A 22572-nucleotide genomic window follows, 5' to 3' on the forward strand; every position below is an offset into this window, starting at 1 on the left:
TATAGTTTGGGAGAAAGACGGAGACTAAATAACTCGAATGTATGGTGAGGATTAAAGCAAAAAGATCCAACGATCAAAATTAGAGGATTTAAAGAGTTCTCATGATTTGACTGATCACTTGGGCTTTTGTACTGCTAGACTTTGAGTATTGGGCTGCCTTAGAAGAAAGTGAGTTAATGGGCTGGACTAATAATCCATTGGACCAAAAATCCAACAAGTACCAATTATGCAAATGAAGATTATAAATCATGTTATTTTTAATCCAATTGTTTCCTTTTAAATTGAAGTTAAGTACTTCCCATTATTTTGTAGGCAAATAATTTGGGAGCAAGTTGATCCAATCATATACGTGTATAAATTCATACGAATCTTTTTACACACATCCACATACGCGTTGGACTATATCCAATCATATACGTGTACAGATTCGTACGTATCTTTCTACACACATCAACGTATATGTATATCTAATTCTTCGTCCAATATTCTTTCTTGATATTTCTTACTTTACACACAACATTCAAAGGCCAATATTCCATGTGTGCGTGTTTATGTGTCGGAGAGAGAGAGAGAGAGAGAGAGAGAGAGAGAATTAGTAGTTTATAATTTGCTTTGCCAGATATAAAAAAAATAATCAACTCACAACAGCTGTTAATGTTATCATGATCCAGTAATCAGGTGCTAATATACGCCCCCATTGACAAGTCTCTCTATGAGAGTGTGTAGATATAGTCTTCACTCCCTCCTTATCAATAATAATAATTATTAAATACATAATAAACCTTATTATCTACTGCCATAACATTCTTTTTTTTATTCATTCTCTTAATCTGTATATATATAATAATATATAGTATATAATATATATATAGGTAAAGATAATTGATTTAATAATAACTACTCAAGCAGCAGCAACCCCAGCAATAAACTGAAGTTTACCGGAGCAGGGCGAAACAGAGTACTCCCTCTTCTTCTTCGCTGCAGAGCGGCACGACTTCTCGTTCTGTTCGTCAATCGAGATTTGCCTGTACCGACATTCTGCACTGCAAAATGCCTTCTCCCCTCTGCAATAATAAATAGTTAAATTTTGTAATTAGTTCGAGCATTGGAAAACGTACGAAAAACAATACGACTTTAAAGTTTAAAGCCTGCTCGTGAATGAAAAGCAAACGACAAGATGGAATTTTTTTGATAGAATGTTTACTTCCAGGAACAAACAAGCATTTGTTTGTCTGCATTGCAAGCGAAACGGGTTTAGCACAAACTTCAAGCATTGAACACAGATAGATGTTGCTTTAGAAGCAAGAATCTTGGATAATGACACGATTAAGCATGATTAATTTCATTTATCAAGATTTTTTTTTTTCCCTCAACTTACTAGCACCCTAAGCAACCATTTCACGAAACCATCTAATCAGCAACGAATGGCTGCAAAGACTTCATATATATTCTCAATTATAGAAACCATAATCGAACAATTAGACGGACTATGAATTCAATCTCCAGCTCAAATTCAGTATGTAATGTAAGACATCACTAATATTTATATTTCTAACCATCAAGCGAAGAATTCGATGAAAATATACATGATCATGTTCTAATTGCTGAATCTCAGATCTAAAACATCAAAAAATTGTGTCGATTTATACGAAAAATGACTCCATCCAATCAAGAACACGAACATGAAATCATTCCACAATGTAAGAAAAAAAAATCCATACCATAGATTTGGCATAAATAGACAAAGCATAATTGATAATTTCATGATTAATCTCCGAATCATATAAAAAAATAAACAAAAAAATATTTACCTGTACATGAAAATATCCAAACCATCAAGCCTCTTCTCACAAAGGAAGCAGGAATTCAGAAAATCACCACCACCACCACCACCATTTCCGGTAACAACAACCGCAGAAGCCTTGTGGGGCCCACTATCGTCTCCCAAAACACCAGCCTCGAAATACTCTCTCTTCTTCACGAGATTCTCCCCATCGTGAGATATCACACAGGTGTACTCCTCACAGAGCTCCATATCCTCCGCGCCGCCACCACCATTGACGGAGAAATCCTTCTTGTTGAGTATCGGGATAGGGCTCGACGAAGAAGATCTCGGAGAGATCGCCACAACCGCGGCGGTCCGGCCGCCGTTGGTGAAAACCGGATCCAGCTGGCGGCGATCGTCGTCCAGGGCGGCGAGAATGCCGAGCCCAACGACGCCGTTTTGCTTCGCCCCCTCGAAATTGATCGCAGCTTTCTGGCCACTGATTTGCTTTGCTGAATCCGCCATTTTTTCTAGGGTTACAAACAAAACAAAACAAAACAAAAAACAACAACGAAGATGTGCGAGAAAAAAAATCTGATTCTTCACGGATCGCTAGCGTCGAAATTGCTACGGGCTCACTCAAAATCGAAATTGAGGTTTTGATCAGGAGATTAAGCGCGCAATCAATCGAGAAAGGGGATTTTAGGTTGTCTGTGTGAGAGAGATGAGAGAGAGAGAGAGATAAGAGAGAAGAGAGAGAAACCAATCGTCGTCAAATCCTCTTACCTCGCTCGCCTGGAATTCGATTGCTCTGAAACTTTTGGGGATGGGAGGGAAGAATATATAACGAGCAGAGAAGCCTCAGATATTCTATTTTATTTATTATATATTATTTATTATTTATTATATTAAAAAAAAAAGATATATATCTTTATTAGCTTTTTAAATAAATAATAAACAACTTCATTTTTTTTTTTTTTTTGGGTCACGTGAATATAAATAAATACATGTAGTTGAGATAAATTCTTTTAATTGTATTTATTATAAAAAAAGAAATATATATGAAATAGTTGTGGAGTTGAAAAGGAGATGAATGTAAAATATGGTAAATAATGCATTTTATTGTATTTTTTTTTTCAAATAAATTATTTTGAGAAAACAAAATCACAACAGTTCCTTACTTTCACAGTAAGCAAGAGGAAAAGACATAAACACCCCTATATAATAGTGTCAATTACATAAACATGGTTGTGCAGTCGAATGTACTACTTGATTAGGATCTGATTCTCATGCAGTACAAGTGTACAACCCATGAATTTAAAGGTAAATTACGAACACTCCTCGAGATACGGTCAAATTACGAAAATTCCCATCATGTTTGGGTAATTAAAATTACCCCTCAACTATACATTTTCATACACATGCATCCTTATGGTGTCAAAATAATATAATCTTCTAGATTCCGTTAAATGTTCTTTAGTTTGTACTCGTTTTGTGCAATGTGCAGTTTCTGACGCACCACAATTTAACACCTCAAAAGTGGACGTGTAGGAAGATTCAATTCATAGATGAGGAGGGGTGGTTGTAATTACCCAAACATGAGGGCGGTTTCGTAATTTGATCATACCTCGAGGGGTGTACGTAATTTACCATAAATTTAATTTCGATGACCATACAAAAATTAAAAGTGAAAAATAAAAGAAAAAAAATAGAAAAAGGGAACACATAAAATAAAGGTGGATGGATGCAACAAAGGAATTCGAAAAGTTAGTATCGAAAATTAATCTCTTTGTCCCCTCTTTTTGGATCAAAGCAACTCGAAGGGTGCAACTTGCCGAAAGCCTAAAGAAAAAGGTAAAAATAAAATAAAAAAGAAGGTATTATATGAGTCATAAAAGAATAAAAATAAAAGTAGCCAATTTAATTTCAAAATTATGAAAATTCCGAAATTCAAAAAAAAAGAACTAAAATCAATTTGTATAGAAAATTGAAATTGCATGACGAATGGCCACTGAGTAGTGAAATTGATGGTCCAAAGGAATCAATCGCCAGTCACTAGTCCTAGGCCACCACTATCATTTAAAAAAAATATATATATAAATTAAAATAAATAAATAAATAAAAAGTTAAATGAGTGAATTAAAGAGAGAGAAAAGAGGTCCCCTCGATAGATTTTTGGCCTTTGTCATTAAATTGGCAAACAATTTCAATGTCAAATGTCTATCATTGACTTTAGGCCTACTTTTTTTTTTTTTTTTTTTGAGTAAATTCAAGTCCATTATAAGGGGAAGTAGGGGAGGGGGGACTCGAACCCTAGACCGTTACCCTATTGGTAAAGGCTAGGTACCAACTCTCCTAATGATGGTTGGTACTTTAGGCCTACTTTGGACCTATATATATTATTTTTTGTTCTAACTATTGCAAAATAATTATTATTTGCTAAAATAAAATAAAATTTAAAAAAAAGGCAAAAAAATGAGAGGTGGTGATGAAAAGCATCATTGCTTGTGATTATGCTTGCTTTTAGAGAGAGGAAATTAAACTTGATGATGCCTTCAATTAATCATACTACATAACCATGCTTGTTGCACTTAGGTTTTTTTATCTTATATTTAAATATGTCAAATTCATAGCTCCATCAATATTAAATTCGTTCATTCATTCAGGGTTCGAATCTCGTCGTCAGTGGTCGCTAGGTCCAGTTTGTCACATACGATTAATTTAATGCCTCTAATACAATTTGGAAACTATTATACGAGAATGCAGTGCGAATTCTTTGGTTACCAAATAAAATGGCATTTAATTAAGACCAAAAAAGTTAATATTCTATTATCATTTATAAAAAAGTTTTTGCTATTTTTGGAGCCCAATAAAATTAAATTATAATTATAATATTATAACTACACAAGAGGCCCAATTTCATAGCCCATGAAATTCTTCATCGTCTGTGTTTACAGATTTATCAGTTAACAAAGGAACCATAAAAATGGAAGCCGTACTACTCTCTTCTCCGCCTTTTACAGTGAAGAGGAAGCGTTTCCGGCAATTTACATCGGACAATCGGAATCGGAATCGGAATCGGAATCTCAAGGTACTTTGTTTTTTCTGTTGTATTGAATTACCAGCATTCTTCAATTGTTTGGTTGGGTTTGAGGTGTGAGATTTTTGCCCCGTGATGAAGATGAAGGCGCGTGAAATGAAACTCAAAGATTGCATTTTTTTTATTTTTTTATATGTACACTGTGGAATTTGTATTGCCCTAACTTATATATAGCCAGCAAAAATTATTGGTTCAAGGATATTAATTGCAGAATCTGAATCATTGTTTCATTGATTTGAAAATTGAATTAGGGTTTTGTTACAATCGATGGTTGTTAGTTGTTTGTTTTGCATTAGCAGATTTTGAGCTTAGAAGTTATTTGAAAGAGAAGTTATGAGCATGTTTAATTCGAAGTTTGCAGGGCAGATATGAGGGTTTCGTCAATACAACTAAAGCTTCCGATTCCAATTCCAATTCACTATCACATTTGGTTTCCAGAAGAAAAATCCTCGTCAAAAAATCGAAAGCCCTCTCGGCCGATAATTCCACCCTACCAGCTTTGCTGCTACACTATGCCGCCAGCGGTTCTCTCTCAAAAGCCCTCGGAATTTGGGATGAAATGATCAACAGTTCATTCATGCCTAATGCTCAACTAGTTTCTCAATTGATCTTTATCTTTGGTTGTACGCAAGATTTCGATGCCGTCGCGAAAATCTTGCACCAAGTGGAACTCAAAGATTCCAAACTATTACCCGATATTTTCACTCTGTCTGTATCTCATTTTGGCAAGAACGGACACCTCGAGTGCATGGAGATAATGATCAAGAAAATATATTCGATGGGATATTCCATAGATTCCGTTACTGGAAATGCTTACGTACTGTACCACAGCCTTTTCGGTTCACTAGCTGATACAGAAGCTGCTTACGGGCGTTTGAAGAAATCGAGGATTCTAATCGAAGAAGAAGCTATAAGGGCTTTTGCGCTAGCATACATCAAGAAAAACAAGTTCTATGAATTGGGTTGTTTCGTGCAAGAAGTAGGCCTCGGCAGGAGAAACGTCGGGAATCTTCTATGGAATCTTCTGATTCTTTCTTACGCGGCGAATTTCAAAATGAAGAGCCTGCAGAGGGAGTTTGTGAGGATGGTGGAATCGGGATTCAATCCCGATTTAAATACGTTCAACATTCGAGCGGTGGCGTTTTCGAGAATGTCACTGTTATGGGATCTTCATCTGAGCATCGAACATATGAAGCACGAGGTGGTTTTTCCTGATATCGTGACCTACGGTTGTGTAGTTGATGCGTACATGGATAAAAGGCTTGGGAGGAATTTGGAATTTGCGTTGAACGAGTTTAACTCGAATGATTCGGTTTCGATATCGACGGATTCACTTGTTTTCGAGGCTATGGGGAAAGGGGATTTTCATTCTAGCTCGGAAGTCGTTATGGAGTACGTGAAGAGAAAGGATTGGACATACAAGATGCTGATTTCTGTGTACCTTAAGAAGAAGTTTCGGAGTAATCAAATCTTTTGGAATTACTGATTAAGTTGTTTGTATGTGCCTTCAGAAGATCAAAATCAGCACAGAGAAAGAAGATGACGTGGCCCAGTGTGTGTTTGTGTGTGTGTGTGTGTGTGTGTGTGTGTGTGTGTGAACTGTGATCATAGCAGAATAATGCCATGTATATAAGTAGACCAAGAAAACAAGAACCCATATTTTAGAAATAAATACCCCTTTCTTACAATATGAAATGAAATTTGAGAGATATATTAAATAACTCCATGGCCTTCGAAAAATTCAACTTCTTAATGTTTTCGTGTTTCGGACATGTTTTGTGTCGGACATTTGAGGACACCTACCAGACACTTTATAGATCATTTTGCAAATTTTAAAAAAGTTAAGAAACATATTTGAGTAGCAAATTTTCAAATATTTTTTCTGTTACTTCCCTGATTATTTCAACGATTTAATGATCAATTGCAAATTGATAATTTACTCAAAAAAGAAACTGCAAATTGATAATAAAATTTATTTTGAATATGTGTTATGATTTTATATATAAATAAAAAAACTTACGTTTATATAACATACCTATAAATGTACCTCCATAGTCTTAATATTTACATGTTTCCCTCAAGCTCACGTATTCCCATTTTTTGGATATGCCGTTTTCCCACTTGTTTTCATGTTTCCACATATCATTTTTTTTACCGAAGATGTAAATAAATAAATCAAAAAATGTCATAATACAACTTCAAAGGACATACCCGAGGTAATCGCAAAACCGGAAGTAAACGTAAGAAAAATCATAAAACACACAAGTCTAAGTGGGGTTAATCCCCAAAACCCTAATTTGTATTCACCAATTGCCATCACTAGTGTCGCCAAGCAGACCGTATCATTGTTTCCGTGTTACATAGCTCTATAGTAGGTGACCTTTAATTTTCAAAAACCCGAGAGTCTACAAAGCTCTATAGTAAGTGACCTTTAATTTTCAAAAACCCGAGAGTCTACAAAATTTGGACCATTTCTCGGTCTATGATCCCATATCCCTATTTATGGTGTGTTTCTCGTATCACTGTTTCTATGCTACATAAGCTCTATAGTAAACGGATTTTAATTTTCAAAACCACGAGAGTCAACCAAAATAAAAATCCCGGAAAAAAAAAATTTGGACCATTTCTCGATTTATGCGTGTCATCCTTGCGCAGGGGCCATGCTAATCTTCTCTGTATCATTCCAATTTTATCGGATGTCCCTGAAGGGACACTAAGTAGTTGCGACGCTTTAGTAGATATATCTTACAATAGAAAATTGTTTATCCGATGTGGGATAGAATCACAAACTAAATAATTGGGCCTTTAGAATTTATCTATGATGGGCCGTTAAAGATTGATTAGCCCTTTACTGATGGACTTTCACTGTTGGATGGGCCCTAAAATTTTCCTCAAAAGAAGTATAGCTGAATCAAGCTCAAAATCGATTGAAAATTCGTCGGTGAAGTTTAGCGTCAGGGCCGATACTGACCGACTAATTTCGCCAATGAATCCGTCGGTGATCAATTCTTTCGATATTTTTTTTTTCAAAAAGGGGGAACCATTAATATTAATAGGAAAAGATTAACATTTATTACAAGCACATTATATGATATGCTTGTTTATCAAATGTTGTATTACAAACAAAACATAGTATGTATGTATATATATATATGGACATGTTACGGCACCAACTAAAGATATATAGAGGATAAAAATGAACTATTCCCTGAGAAGAAGCAGTCATAGATAAAACCAAATACATAATCATTTTTCAAACCAACAAAAATGCATTAGGAATTAATTTCCCATCGGATTTCTCTCCGCTATATATCCAGCCATCGATCGCACCTTCCCACCGTTATAATCCGAATACATCTTCGGCGTTTCAATCACCTGCCGAAAAATAAATCGACATTAATCTCACCTCATTGAGGAAGCTGTGTTACTAGAATGAAAAAAAAAAATGTTCCAAAATCGGAAAACATAGAACCGGAATCGGCAGAATTCAGAAAAATTCCATTTTTTAGTCATCTGAAATACAAAAACGTAACAATTTCGATAATATAAGTGTAAATTTCGGGGAAAACGGGATTTTCGAAATTATTTTTGGAAATTAAAATCGGATAAAAAAACGGAAAGCGGAGTTTTGGAATTCGGAACGAAAAAAATTGCTCCAAAATCGGAACCGGCGGAAAATCGGAAATTCCGGTCAAATTTCCAACCCTAATCACGATTCAATCAAAACCTTAATCATGATCCAATCAAAGCTCAAAAATCAAAACTTACATGAGAATGGGAAGTGGTCTGACCACCTGAAGTCATAGAGCTCATATTCATCGAAAAACTAGGCATAGTCTCTTCAGCCAAAGCTCTCAATCTATTAAGCTCCGGCAAAACTGTAAGTCCCAAATCCGGTCTATCCTTCCGCCTCAACTCAGTACACTTAAGCGCCATCTTGGCAAAGACCAACGCCTCCTCAACCGGCCAATCAGTAACCTCCGGATCGAGCATCTCCGCAAAAGTCCCCTTCTCAATCGACCTCTCCACGTGATGAGTCAGCCCCATGGGCGACTTAGCCGTAATTATCTGAAGCAGCATAACTCCAAGCGAATAAACATCCGATTTAATACCAAGCATTCCAGTCTGTTGGTATTCGGGGTCGATGTAGCAGAAAGTGCCAGCTGTCGAAGTCATGCGGTACTGTGTGACTGTATCGGCGACAGATGGCGGGACCAGCCTGGCTAGGCCCACGTCACTGATTTTGCTGACGAAGTTGCGGTCGAGGAGAATATTCCCTGGTTTGAGGTCGCGGTGGACTAGCGGCTCTGGCTTGGTCTGGTGGAGGAAGAGGAGGCCAGTGCCGATTTCGGCGGCGATTCGGAAGCGGAGCTGCCACGGGAGGACCGGGGTGTTGCCTCGGCGGAAGAGGCGGTCGTCTAAGCTGCCATTGGCCATGTACTCGTAGACTAGGCAGCCGTACTCTGGGCAGGCTCCGAGGAGGAGGACCATGTTCGGGTGTCGTATGCAACTCAGAACTTCGACCTGAATTAAACATGTTATTAGGAACTGAAATACCGTTTCAATTTTAGTGGTACTGTTTCGTTTCGACTTCAAATGTGATTTTGACTCTTTTTCAATCCGAAGTTGGCAAAATTTGAAACCTCAAATATGTAGTCCTTTTGAGTTGTCTTTCTAATACAACTTGAATCAGTTAGATTGGATGTCGACCTAGAGAATTATGCATGAATTGTGAGAGAATTATGCATGAATATTCATGCACAATTCATTCATGTATTTCTCTGTCACCCGACATCCAATCCAGCTGATTCAAGCTGGATTAGAAAGCCAAGTGAAAGGGTTAAAATCATATGTGAAGTCGAAGCGGTACCAGTAAAATGGAAACGACATTTAGAAACTATCCCACCTCTTGCTGAAATTGTGACCTTCCTTGAGCTGCATCGGGGCGAAGAACCTTGACCGCAACCTGCGTGTGATCTAAGTTGCACTTATAAACAGGCCCATATCCACCCTCCCCGATTTTACGAGACTCCGTGAAGTACTCCGTAGCTGTTTCGATTTCCTCTATGGAGTATTTGCGATATCTAAGATCGGTTTGTGCCAACTTATCAAGAACCTTCTTCTTCTCCTCAGCTTCTTTGAGTGCTTTCCTTTCGGCACTGATTCGCTTTTGTGCCTCGAGTTCAGCCACTTTCTGAGCAGCTTCGGCTTTCTCAATAGCAACCCTGCATTTCTCTTTCTCCTTTTCCGCAATTGCCAATGCTGCTTCTTCGGCTAATCGAGCCTCCTCGAGCCTCTGTTGTTCTTCTACTTTCCATCGATGAAGCTCCAATGCCTAGATATATATATATATTAGCAGACTAGTATTTATTGATGGATCATCGATGTAAAAGGTTTTTAGGTATTCTGTTTTTTACACTGTTGTGAATAGGGGTAGAAATCAGACGGATTGGATCGGAATTAGCAATTTTCCGAAAAAATACCACAAAAATTTCTTTCCGGATTGGAAAATTCTAACTCTGTTCCCAACAAAATCGGAAAAATAAAAAATCAGAAATCGGAATTAGTAATCGAGAACATTACTTTCTGTTTAGCTGTGAGTGCTTCCCTGCAAGCCGTGCTATACATATCCATCGTCTGTTTGAGCTCCTGCTTAAGCCTTCTCATCTCTGCTTCGACATCATCCTGCATATATATATATATATATATATATATATATATATATATGTATACGTGTATATATATCATTATATTCCATAAAATGAACAAGTGAAAAGCCCTTAACACTGTAGACTCTTTTTTGCATACCAGGCTTTGAGAACCAGACCAAGAAAAGTTCCCACTTTCCTGTGAGCTGGACGAGCATACTCCGAAGCTGTTATTTGCATCTGATGACCTGGCATTAGAAAACGGAGATCCGAAACTCAACCGATTCTCGGTATCCGAACTGTTTGAAAGACGAGGAGCCATCATCATATCCTGCTCTAAAGATGGAAACATGCGCTCGTTGCTTGGCCTCACTGAGCTCACAAACGATATATCCATATTATCGGGCATCGAAAGTTCTCCGTAGGATCGGTTTGAAGCTTTGCAGTTGCCTCTAGTAAAAGGTGACCTGTCGGAATAAATATATTTATCAATTGTTTTCATCCATTTTCTTGATAATAGTAATATATATTTAAATTTGATGAAATGTGATTAGCTGTTTGTAACGGATAGCTTACTTGATTGAATCTGTCTCCTCCAGTGTGGACTTGGAGTTGGATGAATACTGGGTTGCAGAAGTACCTGTCGAATTGGGGAAATTTGGTTTCATTTCAATGTAAAAGACAAAAATACCCTCACTAATTTAAAAAAAACAATTTGGTTTTGAACGGTAAACGACCGGGGGTGCAAAATGTAAACTAAATTATTCCCAGGGTGCAAAACTAAAGTTTGCAGTTTGCTCCACCGTGCGACCCAATTTCGAGTGTTACTTGGTGAGGAAATGGCTGAAGGATAAAAGGAAATGGAAATTTGAATTTGACATATGGAATCACATAGAAAAAAATGCTACTGAAAAGACAAAAATGCCCTCATTGACTTCCAAAAGAAAATCAACTCAACAAAATGCTATAATTTTCCAGGAGATGCAAAGTGACTGAACGCTACATTTAGAGCGTGCAGAGTGGGATTAAGTGATCAAGAACCGGCAATTCCGAAGATTCAAAAATAAAAATAAAAATTGATAATAATAATAATAATAATAATAATAATAATAATAATAATAATAATAATAATAATAATAATAAATAATAATAATAATAACACTACCTCGCATTCCATTGCCTTGCATATAACGTGCATCATTTTGACCCGAAGTAGGATTACTACTAGCGTTCTGCGAAGAACGAGGAGCTTCTTTTGAAAGTGATGATACGGCCGATCTAACGGTCGAGACTTTCCCTTTGGAAATGACGTACACTGTACAAAAATCCGGTGCCCCTTTGGTAACACTCCCCGGTACATCAACAGTCTTGAATCTTCTGTGTCCATAGATTTGTAAGTGTTCTTCGCTTATCTTCATTTATGAATCTAGATAAAAATAATATACATATCCATATATATATAAGGTGAAACAGCTCCTTTATATTACCTAACAAATCCATTCTTGACTGTGGAACCGACCACTAAGGTCTCGATCGTGTTGTTCTTGACATAGTCACAAATGGCTCTTGCAATGTCAGTATCTTCAATTACAACTTCATTGACTTGTATCTGTACCCCCAAAAAAAAAAGAAAATGTCATAAACACATCATAGAGAAATCGTACACGTATGTATGTATATGAAATCGGGGAGAGTATATTAAATGGACTTACGTCCTTGCGGGTGCAGAAGCAACGGAAAGGAAGGAAGAGTTCCTTGAATTGATCGGCCGCAACTTTGCCGTCATTGTCAGAGAAAGCAACGTGACTTCCCACTTTCATCCGTCACCGAAACGCAAAATCGAAAATAAATAAAATTAGAGCAGAGATTTCATCTATAGGTGATGAAATATATTTCATATTGAGACAATGGCATATTTATGCAACTCTTGTTAAAACATTAATATTTCATAAGGAATGCACACACACACATACACACACAAACAGACAGACACAGACACACACACAGACACACACACACACACACACACACACACACACACACACAGAGAGAGAGAGAGAGAGAGAGAGAGAGAGAGAGAGAGAGAGAGAGAGAGAGAGGTACGTGGAGCAGAAGAGGTCCTCTGTTTGACATGGAGGAGGGCAACAGTTTTGCCTTTGCCCAAGAGATGATCAACAGCCCATTTCAATGCAGCTTGGCTGCCTTTATCTTTATCAATGGCAACTGCTACCATATCTTGCTTCTTTTCCCCATTCCCCTTCTGATTCGTCATTTTCGAATTGGGGAAAATCTCGCACAAGACAAAAACAAATTAAAAAATCTCTTTTCACAGCACCTCCAACCAATTCAGGACCTCCAGAAGAGAAGAGAAGAAATTTCCGCCCTAGGTTTTCTTCTTCTCCCTGGAAAAGAAAAGGGGAAAAAAAAAAAAAACTTTTTCTTTTCCTTTTGAGATCGTGGTGTTGCTTCCGTGCGATGAATGCTATTTCATCTCCATTGGAGAATTTGGGAGGCACACTTCCCTCCTCAATTGGAACCAATTTCCTCTTTTGATTCATCCTTTCCAAATTTTATTGCTTCCTTCCATTCTCAGCCCTACGAATCCCCCTATTTCCATGCCTTTTCTGCACACCATCCGTTCGTCTCTCTCTCTCTCTCTCTCTCTCTCTCTCTCTCTCTCTCTCTCTCTCTCTCTCTCTCTCTCTCTCTCACATTCATTTACTATTATTATTTTCTGTGTCTGTTGAATGGTGCAGAAATCTCATTCCGAACTCGTTGGATCGAACTGGACTCAGGCTGCTTCACATTTTAATGACTTCATTCTTTTTTTTGTTAAATTACACCTGCCTCCATGAGATTATATGTAATTACGGTTAGACCCCTCTCATTTCAATTATTATGCAATTACATTTTTTTTTTTAAATTATCACTGACCAAATATATTGAGTAAATGGGTGTAAATGAGCCAAACTCGAGCTTTCATTTGATGAGGTCGAACTCGAACTTAAGCACTCATCTCCTTTTTCTTTTTCTTTTTTAATTTTAGTTTTTTACTATGAATAGTTTATATGAAAAGTTAAAATATTACAAAATAAAACACTAATCTCTAATTTTTCCATCTTGGGCGTTCAATTAAAAAAAAAAAAAAAAAATTGCACTGGGCGCCCAAGTTGGGCTTTTACGCGTTTTGGGGTTTTAGAGGGATAAAGTATTTTTTTGGGTGGTTTTGTTATAAACCGCAAATAGCAATTCCCTTTTTATATTAATAATACAACTAAAGATGGGCTCGAGTTCGAGCTTGAACTCGAGCTTTTGTCAAGCCAGCTCAGCTCATTTACACCCCTAAATAAGTTATAGTTTCTCCTCCCTGAAGATAGGCCTAACTATATATAGACCCCTCACATTCCGAACACATTACACACACATCCTTTAAAAAGTTTATTCTGAACTAGAAACTGAATTTAAAATCATTAAACTATAGTATTTTAATTTTTACTATAGTGTTATGAATAAACAACAAAATGCAGTTATTTTTCATATAATCGATTTACAACAAATTAAATCAGCCATCGAAAGTGATTGTTGAATGTTAGTTAATGATAATCAACTTCAAGGGAGGAGACTAATTTTTAAAGAGTTTAAAACTCAAATCTTATATAACTTTATTTAAAAAAAAATCTATTTCAAATTAAAAGTCTCACAAAATCAAAATATTATAACTAAAATTTTCAAATAGTTAAATTTATCTTATTAATATGATATAAAGCAACATATTGTATCTTCTTCTGTATATTCATTCCTATTAAGATCTGCATGGAGTAACTCTGCATGGGGAGGGAATATATATACGTGCATGATAGCTTGTGCATTTTATCTATTACAAAAAAAAAAAAAAAACGCCAAATGTGCTGAATATAATAAAAACCAACCAATTAATTAATCTAATATTATATTCAATAAAAACAAGGCATATTTTATTATATACATGATTATTTGCTACACCAAAAAAACCAAAAAAAAAATAATAATAATAAATATATAAATAAATAAAAAAAAAAAAAAAAAAAAAACCAGAAAGATATATATACAAACCCACAGTTTTGGCATGATTTGTTGCATGATTCATTCATCTTCATAACAATCTGGCTGCTGCGCATACACACACACACACACACAATGAACTGATGATCTCTATCGATCACTTTTGTCAGTTTCTACCAAAACCACTTCAATCAAACTAAATAAAAAAAAAAAAAAATCAAAATATAAGGCTCAAAACAAACAACTTGTAGATAGAAACACACACATTCTATATATCTAACTTTGAGCAATTTAGGCGACAGCCAGCCGACGACGACAAGCTTCCCGGCTTTCGCGGAGATCGATTGAGTTACGTACGAGATGTATATATATGCTGTACTCTTTTAATATTCCTTAACCTCTTCGATCCTCTCGACGGCTTCTTTAATGTCGGGCCTTATGTCGACGTCCACCTGGCAGCAACTCAATCCAATATTCAAGAGTTTCATCATCTCCACCACGGAACGATCGTCCCTCTCCATGTCCGCGTCAAGAACCTCCACGTTGTCGCCGTCGTCACCCACGGCGGCCTCCACCCACGCCGCCACGTCAACATCACCCGTCGCCGCCACCGGCGCCCTGCCTCCGCCTCCGCCGCCGCTGTGCTGCAGGAAATTGGACGGAAACCTACCCGTCAGGGTTTCGAGGATGAGGATGCCGAGGCTCCACACGTCGGTCTTCTTGGTGATGCGGCCGCTGCTCTTGTACTCCGGCGACTTGTAGGAGATCATGTGCTCCTGAGCGTGCTCCTGGTTCACCACCGGCACTAGCCCGTAGTCCGCCAGCAACGGCGTGTAGGACCCGTCCAGGAGCACGTTCGACGATTTCAAGTGGCCGTGTGGGGCCGTCAGGCTCGGAAGCTCGTTGTAGAGGTACATTAGCCCTCTCGCCACTCCCTTCACTATTTTTAACCGTGTCGGCCAGTCTGGACACGGACGACTCTGCGATCTATTGCCTGCCATGTGGCAGATAGATAAAGCAGTTGCGGAGTCAGGATTTTATAACCAGAATATATACATATATAGTTCATTAATTTTTAAAAAAGAACATGAGAGATTGTACATTATTGTAGTATTCAATCAAGAATATATATATATATATATATATATATATATATATATATATATATATATATATATATATATATATATATATATATACATACCGTGAAGATGAACGGCGAGGCTGACTTTCTCGGCATAGTCGGTGACCAAAAGCTTCTCTTCTTTCCGGTAATAAAACCCGACAATCGGAAGCACGTTCGGGTGGCTCAGCCTCCCCAGCCGTCTCATATGCTCATGAAACTCCCCTTTATCCACATTGTTCATGTGCCTAAACCTCTTCACCACCATCACCTGACCTTTGTTTAACGCCGCCTTGTACGTGGACCCGAACACGCCGCTGCCGAGGATCTCCGCGGACGCCTTGAGCAAGTCCGTCATGTCGAACCTGACCCTATCCTCTTTCAGGAACGTGATCTTCACGCTCGGTTCCGACGACTTCTTGCCGCCCCCGCCGCCGTGATGGTGGAGTTTCTCCGGTGAGGACGAGCCGGAGCCCGGAACAGAGGATAGTTGGCCTGTTTCCATGTTGTCCAGGTCTGGTCTTTTCTGGTGGCCGTAGGCGGCGGCTGCCGCCTCCGGCGGCTGGGGGATCTGCTTGCGGCGGCGGAGGATGAAGACTACTAGTATGAGTGCTGAAGAAGCCGCCGCCACCAGGATTGAGACGATAATTATTGATCCGAGGGTGAGGTGCTGCTTGGGAGGGCATAGTGCCAGCGGGGCACCGCATAGTATTTTGTTGCCTGTTTACCAGACTATCATGTGAGAGAGAGAGAGAGAGAGAGAGAGAGAGAGAGAGAGAGAGAGAGAGAGAGAGAGAGAGAGAGAGAGAGAGAGAGAGAGAGAGAGAGAACTAACCGTCAAAAGAAGAAGCAGGGAAATTACTGAGAGAGAGGGGAATCTCGCCGATGAGTTTGTTGTTGGAAACATTGAGAGTCCTAATCAAGCCGGCCGGAAACTGGGGAATCTCGCCTTCGAACTGATTGTTTTCCAGCATCAGCTCCTTCAGCTTCTTCAGCACAATCAAAGAAGCCGGAATCTGACCTGTGAATTGATTGTTGGCCAAATGAAGCTTCTTCAACGACTCCATCCCCGAGAAAGTACTCGGCGAAATCTCGCCGGAAAAAGCATTGTTCGAGAGATAAATCGATTTCATGTTGGTTAGTTTCGACAGATTCGGCAAAGACCCGTCGAATTTGTTGTTCATAAAGCTCATCGTCCTCAAATTGGGCAATTTCGCGAGCACGTCGACGTCAATTACCCCCTCCAGCCCTAAATTCTGAAGCTGGAGCCCCCAAACAGTTCCATTCTCGCAGAAAATCCCCACCCAATTCTCCTGGTCGCCGTTGCACGGCGGCGAGCCGCCCTGCACCCAGCTGGAGAGTGCGTCGGCGTTGTCGAGGGAGTTTTTGAAGGCGATCAGGATGTCCGCCTCCGGCTCGACGGAGGAGGCCGCCGTCGCCGCCGCGGCGAAATGTAGGAGGAAGATGACGAGAAGGACGATGCGTATCGGAGACATTTGATGTTGAAACGGGGGCCGCCCGCGCACTTTGCCGGTGGGGTGGCGCGCCCCTGTGGGGAGGGGGAAGTGTGGTGTGAACGAGAATGGGTGGTGTTGTTTTTCCAGGGGAGGCGGAAAACTGAATGCAGGAGAAAACAAAATGCAGGAGATTGTATTGGAGACGATGGAGGGAGATCTAATTAATTATTTAATTAATTAATTAATTAAAAACAAAAATAAAAAAAGAAAGAAACAAAAAGAAAAAGAAAAGACTATTCTCCTATCTATATTTGTGTTAGGAGAGATATTATTTTGTGGTTTTTGCATGAGAAATGTACGCTACGCCTTTCAATACACTTCAAAAACTTGACTGCATATTAACTAGGGTAAATTACCATTAAGCGTAAGATCAAATTACGGAAAAGCCCCTTGTGTTCATGTAATTACAATCATCTCTCAACAGTTTGTACACATTCGAGCTCCACAGTTTGAAACAAAAATTTGAAACAAGATGATGTAAATCTCTTGGTTTGTAAATATCAAATTGTGGTGCATCAGAAACTGTATGTTTGCACAAAACGAATACAAACTTGAGAATATTCCGCGAAATTTAAAAGATTGCATTGAATTTGATATGATAAGGGTACGAACGTAAATTTACCCTATATTTTTATTTAGACTTCCTCAAAGTTGACTTGTTGAATTTTTTTTTATTCTAGATCAAATATTGGGTTAAATTATATTATCACCCTTCCCTAAGATTAGGTATTGCATACAGACCACCTTAGAATAGCAAAACAAACAAATAGCAATAATGTAGACTGCAAATGAAACCATAATTTTCACAGGCTAAAGCAACGGTTATACAGACATACAAAACATAAACATGATATTCAAACTATCTGATCTTTTTTACTTTTTTTTTTGAGTTGTATAAGGTGAGACAATTTCTAGAAGGATTAAAAGTCAATTTTAGAGTTTAAAAAAATGAATAAAAATCAATGGATGAAGCAATTTTTTCTATCAAATTCGGCATATCCGACATCGACAAGGCAAAGACCGTCGGGAGGTGCTGGTGGAGCAGTGGCTCGCCGACATGTGGCATCTATCAGCTTTAGCAGTGCATCTTCGTCTGCACCTGCAGCTGCTTCTCTAATTGCTGTTGCTACAAGAACTCGAACCATCTGCAAACCACAATAGGCAACCACAAAACGGTCAAATCGGGAAAAAGACGAAGTTGTTTTTCTTTTCTTTTTTATTATTATTATTTTCTCTTTCTGTTTATGAGAGAAGTGGCTACCTTCCGCAAGAAGCGATTGGCGACCAACTCAATGCACATTATCTTCGAGCGAGTTCCCTCCTTTCATACAGGGAAACATTATTCAAACAAAATCAGAATCAAAAAAATAAACATGTAAGTTGGTGTAAGTGAAGGCACGTGATCATGATTAGGTCTATAAAGCATGCACGGGCGCACAATTTGGATTCAAAAAATAGTAGATTACACAGGTGTCTAATCTTCGAGTGATTTGATTTTTTCACCACCCCAAGAAAATAATTTAGCGAGTTCTATGCGTAGAAATATTTATGAGCCAAACAAGTATTACTACTTGCCACTGTCAAGTGTCGACCCAATCCTCAAATATCCCGTTTCTTGTTCCTATGAAGTCTCTGGCTTTTGCCCTGCCTAATATCGAACCAACATCTCTGTAACTGCTTAAACACTCCAAATATTTATAAACGTTTATTCAGGTTATTTCACATTTTCACATGCTACTATCAACTACGTGACATGATCGTTAACATAGCTAAACGAATTCAAGTATTTACAACCGAACAAACCACATCTTTTACGAAAAGGAGAGAAACGATTTTACACGGCTAAATAGAAAAAGAAAAAAAGAAAAAAGCAAAAGTAAGATTTTGTATCATTTGCTAACCTTTGGACAGCGTATATAGGCCTCTGAAGCCCGTGAATGGAAGATAAAGCACTCTGTTGGTGGACCACTGCAATGTCGTAAAAAAATACGGATAGAATGTCAGTCCTTTGAAAAAAACCAACAATTGAAGAATCTAATTTTCAAGTTCATAGTTTTCAACTTATTACGGATATGCATATAGTGGTCAGTTCCTATTCACGACAACTGCTTGTTTCCTCTTCCAACAGGACAAAGGTAAAATAAATGAAAACGTGGATATGGCCTTCTTGGGTAAATGCATATTATATGTTAATGGAAGAAAAAGACAATTCTGCACGTGTCAACGTTCATATGAGGGCATACCCTATAGTAAATCAAAGCGCGTTTTTTAGATTGAAACATTAACCGATGCATTAGCAATGGCCACCAAAAAGCCAAGATATTTGTAAAACTAAATGACAAGTGACGAAAGACTGGCTGCAATAAATTCATATTGTGCTATACAAGGACCTGAGCCGGAGGAGCACAATGTCTAATCAGAAAATAATTGCGAGGAAATTTGATTAAAAAAATTAACAACATAAAATATTATTAGTCTTACATGTTTCTCGAGGCCTTAGTATCTCGTGCAAACATCCTAAAAGAAAGCAATTTTCCTTCCAGGTGATGTAATAGACGGTTAACACAGCTTACATCAAAACTGAGTGGTTTGTGTCCAGTTTGTGTTTCAGTCTGTTCATAATCGTCAATTTCATTTCCGCAATTCTCCACACCAGGGAGCTCACCGTATCGACCATCATGGCAAACATCACTATCCAGAACATTTTTCTCGCATTGACTGGCTTCATCATCCACGTTTTCGTCATCAAACGGAAATATGTACAAATAGCGTCTCCACTTTGCAGAGAAATTAGGGTGAAAGTCACGTGTGACCTTAAAACATATATATTATGTGCCCATCAGTATGTTATCGTAGCGTTCTGTAAGTTCTTGCGGTCATGTTCTTAAACATTTTCCATAAGTATAATTACAGAATAAAAAATCATGGCCATAATTTTCATAGCTCAAGTGATACCTGAGAAACAGAAATGGCTCTTATCTTTCCTGGAGCTACACCGTTTATTGCATCCTCGATGTCTACAGTTTTGATATCCTTTCTCCACGTATCTAACCATATAAAAAATCGGACGAGCAATTCAAATTATACACAACAGATAATGTCATTAAGTCTGAAATATATACGTATTATAAGTGATTTATTCAACCGGCAGTCCTGCATCCAGGACGGATCTCAGATAGAGGTTTTGTATTCTTTCTGTATACTGTAATTTCAGCCTTTACTGTTATAGAACAGACAAGCTTTTAAACATGCTTTAAACGGAACCCAATTTTCATTTCTCTTTTTTATTAGTTCGGCAGATGCCCTTTTGTCAGACTAAATAGACACATGAAGGTCTCCTGGGAAAGGAAATATTCTTAATATGAGTTGTGTGGTGACAAATTGACAAAGAAAGATGATTCTGAATAATTAAAAGAATGCATTTTTTTCCGAGGTAGACGAATATATAAGCATTACATATATTTACATAAGTTGTTTGTGAGTGAGTGATATGTATAGACAAATAGAGCCAGATTGAAATAACAAACATACAGAAAGAACAAAATTGTTCAAGAGCTGTCACCCCTTTGTCTGTGCGCCCAGCGACTGTAACACAGCAATCTACTGGCAATTTCTTTTCTTTCAACATTTGTGCTTTATCTTCATCAACAAATTTTCCGAGAGATTTTTCAATCAACCTGTTCACAGCAAACATTTAAAGACGACAATTAAATTCAACATAGCTTGTGCATACATAACAGCTCATTCTTAAATCAACCTGTTTACCGATTGGTTTTTCACCAATCAGAAGGCATTTCAAAATATCAGGTAAAGATAAATGTCAGAACAAGTACTCATAAATATAGATCATTAGTTTATGTTTCACCATTAAAGTTATAAAAATTTAACGAAAAACTGGGAGAACGCTAACCCTTGAACAGTATTTAAACCAGGCTGTTTCTGCCACCCATCAAAAGAACTTCCGTGATACGAGAGCCGTATTTTGAATGTCACTCTTGCCCATCTTCCACTCCTATCCTTAGCTCGAACACTCATCAAATCAGGTTTATCACAATCTTCTATAGTTTCAGCACCATCGTGTACAGCATATGTCTGTGTAATATACAACTTTGATAAACAAAATGAAGAAATACTACGAAACAAACATTTAAGATTCTTGTAGTTCCAACAAGGTTCCTCGAAGAGGGTAAAGCTTTAATGCAACTGTTACAAAAATACGGAAGGAGAACGATCACCTAGAAAAGTAGCATGTACCGAGAATGGATCATTTGGCATGTTCAAAAAACTAGCAAAAACAGACTAGATCGCATATTTGAAGGAAAACATAACTCGAGTGCATATGTTAGGAATGACATAAGTCCCGTATCCTACTCGAATCTCCAATTATTTGCTTACATACACGAACGAGAAATTCACGATCGTCTAAAATTTTCAGTAGTTCTTCTCAACATCACATCTCTTGAAACAAAGATTAACAGTGAAACTTGAGTTAACATCAAAACTGTTGTAACTCTTACAAAAATGCGCACCTCTCTTTCGAACAATTCAGACACTGATCGACGACCGTTCACCACGTCCAGGTAAAAATCATTAACCTTTTGCCATGGCTTTTCATACATAAACTGATAGCTTTCCCTGTAACAATCAAACACCTCACATCATTGCAAAAAAAAGGGGGGGAAACAATTGAATCCAGATTCCATAAATTGGTATACGAAAACCTAAATTAGTCTATACAGATTCCAGATGATACCAGCAGCCAATTAAAAGTTGAAATCCGAATCAAATCAAACTGAGTAAACACATACCGAAAACAGAATGAAAAAAATGTTGGGAGAAAGGAAAAATTGACTTACTTGGCGTTCCATCTGGAGAGGCTGCAAGCATCATTGTGTTGGTAGTGAATGTAACCCTTGGGAGGCGGAGGCGCGGAGTTTTCCATCAGGTTTCTCAGCCGCAGTCCAGCCGCCGCCGCCGCCGGCTGCTTTATCATCTATACCTTCCCGCTATTGCGAATAATAAATATTTGGGAAAATTAACAAAAAGTCCCTATTGAAAAAACTTATTTGGTAAAAGGAACAAAAAGAAAAATGTTCAATACTAAAAGTCCATTTTTAGGGGGAAAACCGTAGTATTGTACGAAATTGTCCAGCATAAATTTTAATTGATTTTAGTTAAAATAACTTTTTAGAATGATAAAATTACCTTCATTAAAATCTAATTATTAATAAAATATTATAATAACTCAATTCACTTGATAACTTGTTGTTAGACTAGTTCAACACTCCAAACTTACTGCATAAATGAAGTTCTTGCATGTTGTTTATTTTTAGTAAAATTTTCAATAGTTGAAAAGGTTTGAGTTTAACACGATTAAA

The 22572-nt window shown here is 37.8% G+C and overlaps 5 protein-coding genes and 1 non-coding gene across 7 annotated transcripts; 1 reads left to right on the top strand and 5 right to left on the bottom strand.

Moving 5' to 3' along the window:
- Positions 1-585: 585 nt before the first annotated feature.
- LOC105971013 (FCS-Like Zinc finger 14) lies at positions 586-2620 on the bottom strand. The gene is made up of 2 exons (XM_012995857.2): positions 1812-2620; positions 586-1064 (listed from the first exon to the last, which is right to left on the bottom strand). The coding sequence occupies exons 1-2, from the start codon at positions 2288-2290 to the stop codon at positions 902-904; spliced, it is 642 nt and encodes a 213-aa protein (XP_012851311.2). The 5' UTR covers positions 2291-2620; the 3' UTR covers positions 586-901.
- A 2018-nt stretch (positions 2621-4638) lies between these two features.
- On the top strand, positions 4639-6586 carry LOC105971040 (Pentatricopeptide repeat (PPR) superfamily protein). Its single transcript, XM_012995887.2, has 2 exons — positions 4639-4856; positions 5227-6586. Exons 1-2 carry the CDS (start codon positions 4752-4754, stop codon positions 6349-6351), a joined length of 1230 nt encoding a protein of 409 aa, XP_012851341.2. The 5' UTR covers positions 4639-4751; the 3' UTR covers positions 6352-6586.
- An 888-nt stretch (positions 6587-7474) lies between these two features.
- On the bottom strand, positions 7475-7577 carry LOC148767339 (U6 spliceosomal RNA). Its single transcript, XR_016034138.1, has one exon. It is a non-coding gene; the product is annotated as a U6 spliceosomal RNA (small nuclear RNA).
- Positions 7578-7914: 337 nt separating this feature from the next.
- Positions 7915-13323, bottom strand: LOC105971004 (U-box domain-containing protein 35). Of its 2 annotated transcripts, none has more exons than XM_012995850.2 (10): positions 12617-13323; positions 12226-12326; positions 12001-12122; positions 11679-11890; positions 11090-11153; positions 10674-10980; positions 10449-10550; positions 9772-10200; positions 8634-9389; positions 7915-8240 (listed from the first exon to the last, which is right to left on the bottom strand). In XM_012995850.2, exons 1-10 carry the CDS (start codon positions 12783-12785, stop codon positions 8145-8147), a joined length of 2358 nt encoding a protein of 785 aa, XP_012851304.2. In that variant the 5' UTR covers positions 12786-13323; the 3' UTR covers positions 7915-8144. The 2 variants fall into 2 exon arrangements, with proteins under 2 accessions (XP_012851304.2, XP_012851305.2); XM_012995851.2 differs by having other exon boundaries at positions 11679-11887; positions 12617-13321.
- A 1249-nt stretch (positions 13324-14572) lies between these two features.
- PRK2A (Leucine-rich repeat protein kinase family protein) lies at positions 14573-17566 on the bottom strand. The gene is made up of 3 exons (XM_088824108.1): positions 16513-17566; positions 15759-16397; positions 14573-15548 (listed from the first exon to the last, which is right to left on the bottom strand). Exons 1-3 carry the CDS (start codon positions 17171-17173, stop codon positions 14938-14940), a joined length of 1911 nt encoding a protein of 636 aa, XP_088680234.1. The 5' UTR covers positions 17174-17566; the 3' UTR covers positions 14573-14937.
- A 406-nt stretch (positions 17567-17972) lies between these two features.
- Positions 17973-22269, bottom strand: LOC105971025 (Pseudouridine synthase family protein). The gene is made up of 9 exons (XM_012995873.2): positions 22051-22269; positions 21724-21829; positions 21105-21286; positions 20726-20871; positions 20150-20241; positions 19676-20007; positions 19096-19162; positions 18456-18515; positions 17973-18339 (listed from the first exon to the last, which is right to left on the bottom strand). The coding sequence occupies exons 1-9, from the start codon at positions 22185-22187 to the stop codon at positions 18154-18156; spliced, it is 1308 nt and encodes a 435-aa protein (XP_012851327.1). The 5' UTR covers positions 22188-22269; the 3' UTR covers positions 17973-18153.
- Positions 22270-22572: the final 303 nt, after the last annotated feature.

Source organism: Erythranthe guttata, chromosome 10, assembly GCF_056151865.1.
Source record: "Erythranthe guttata isolate IM_541 chromosome 10, IM_541, whole genome shotgun sequence".
Classification (NCBI taxonomy): domain Eukaryota; kingdom Viridiplantae; phylum Streptophyta; class Magnoliopsida; order Lamiales; family Phrymaceae; genus Erythranthe; species Erythranthe guttata.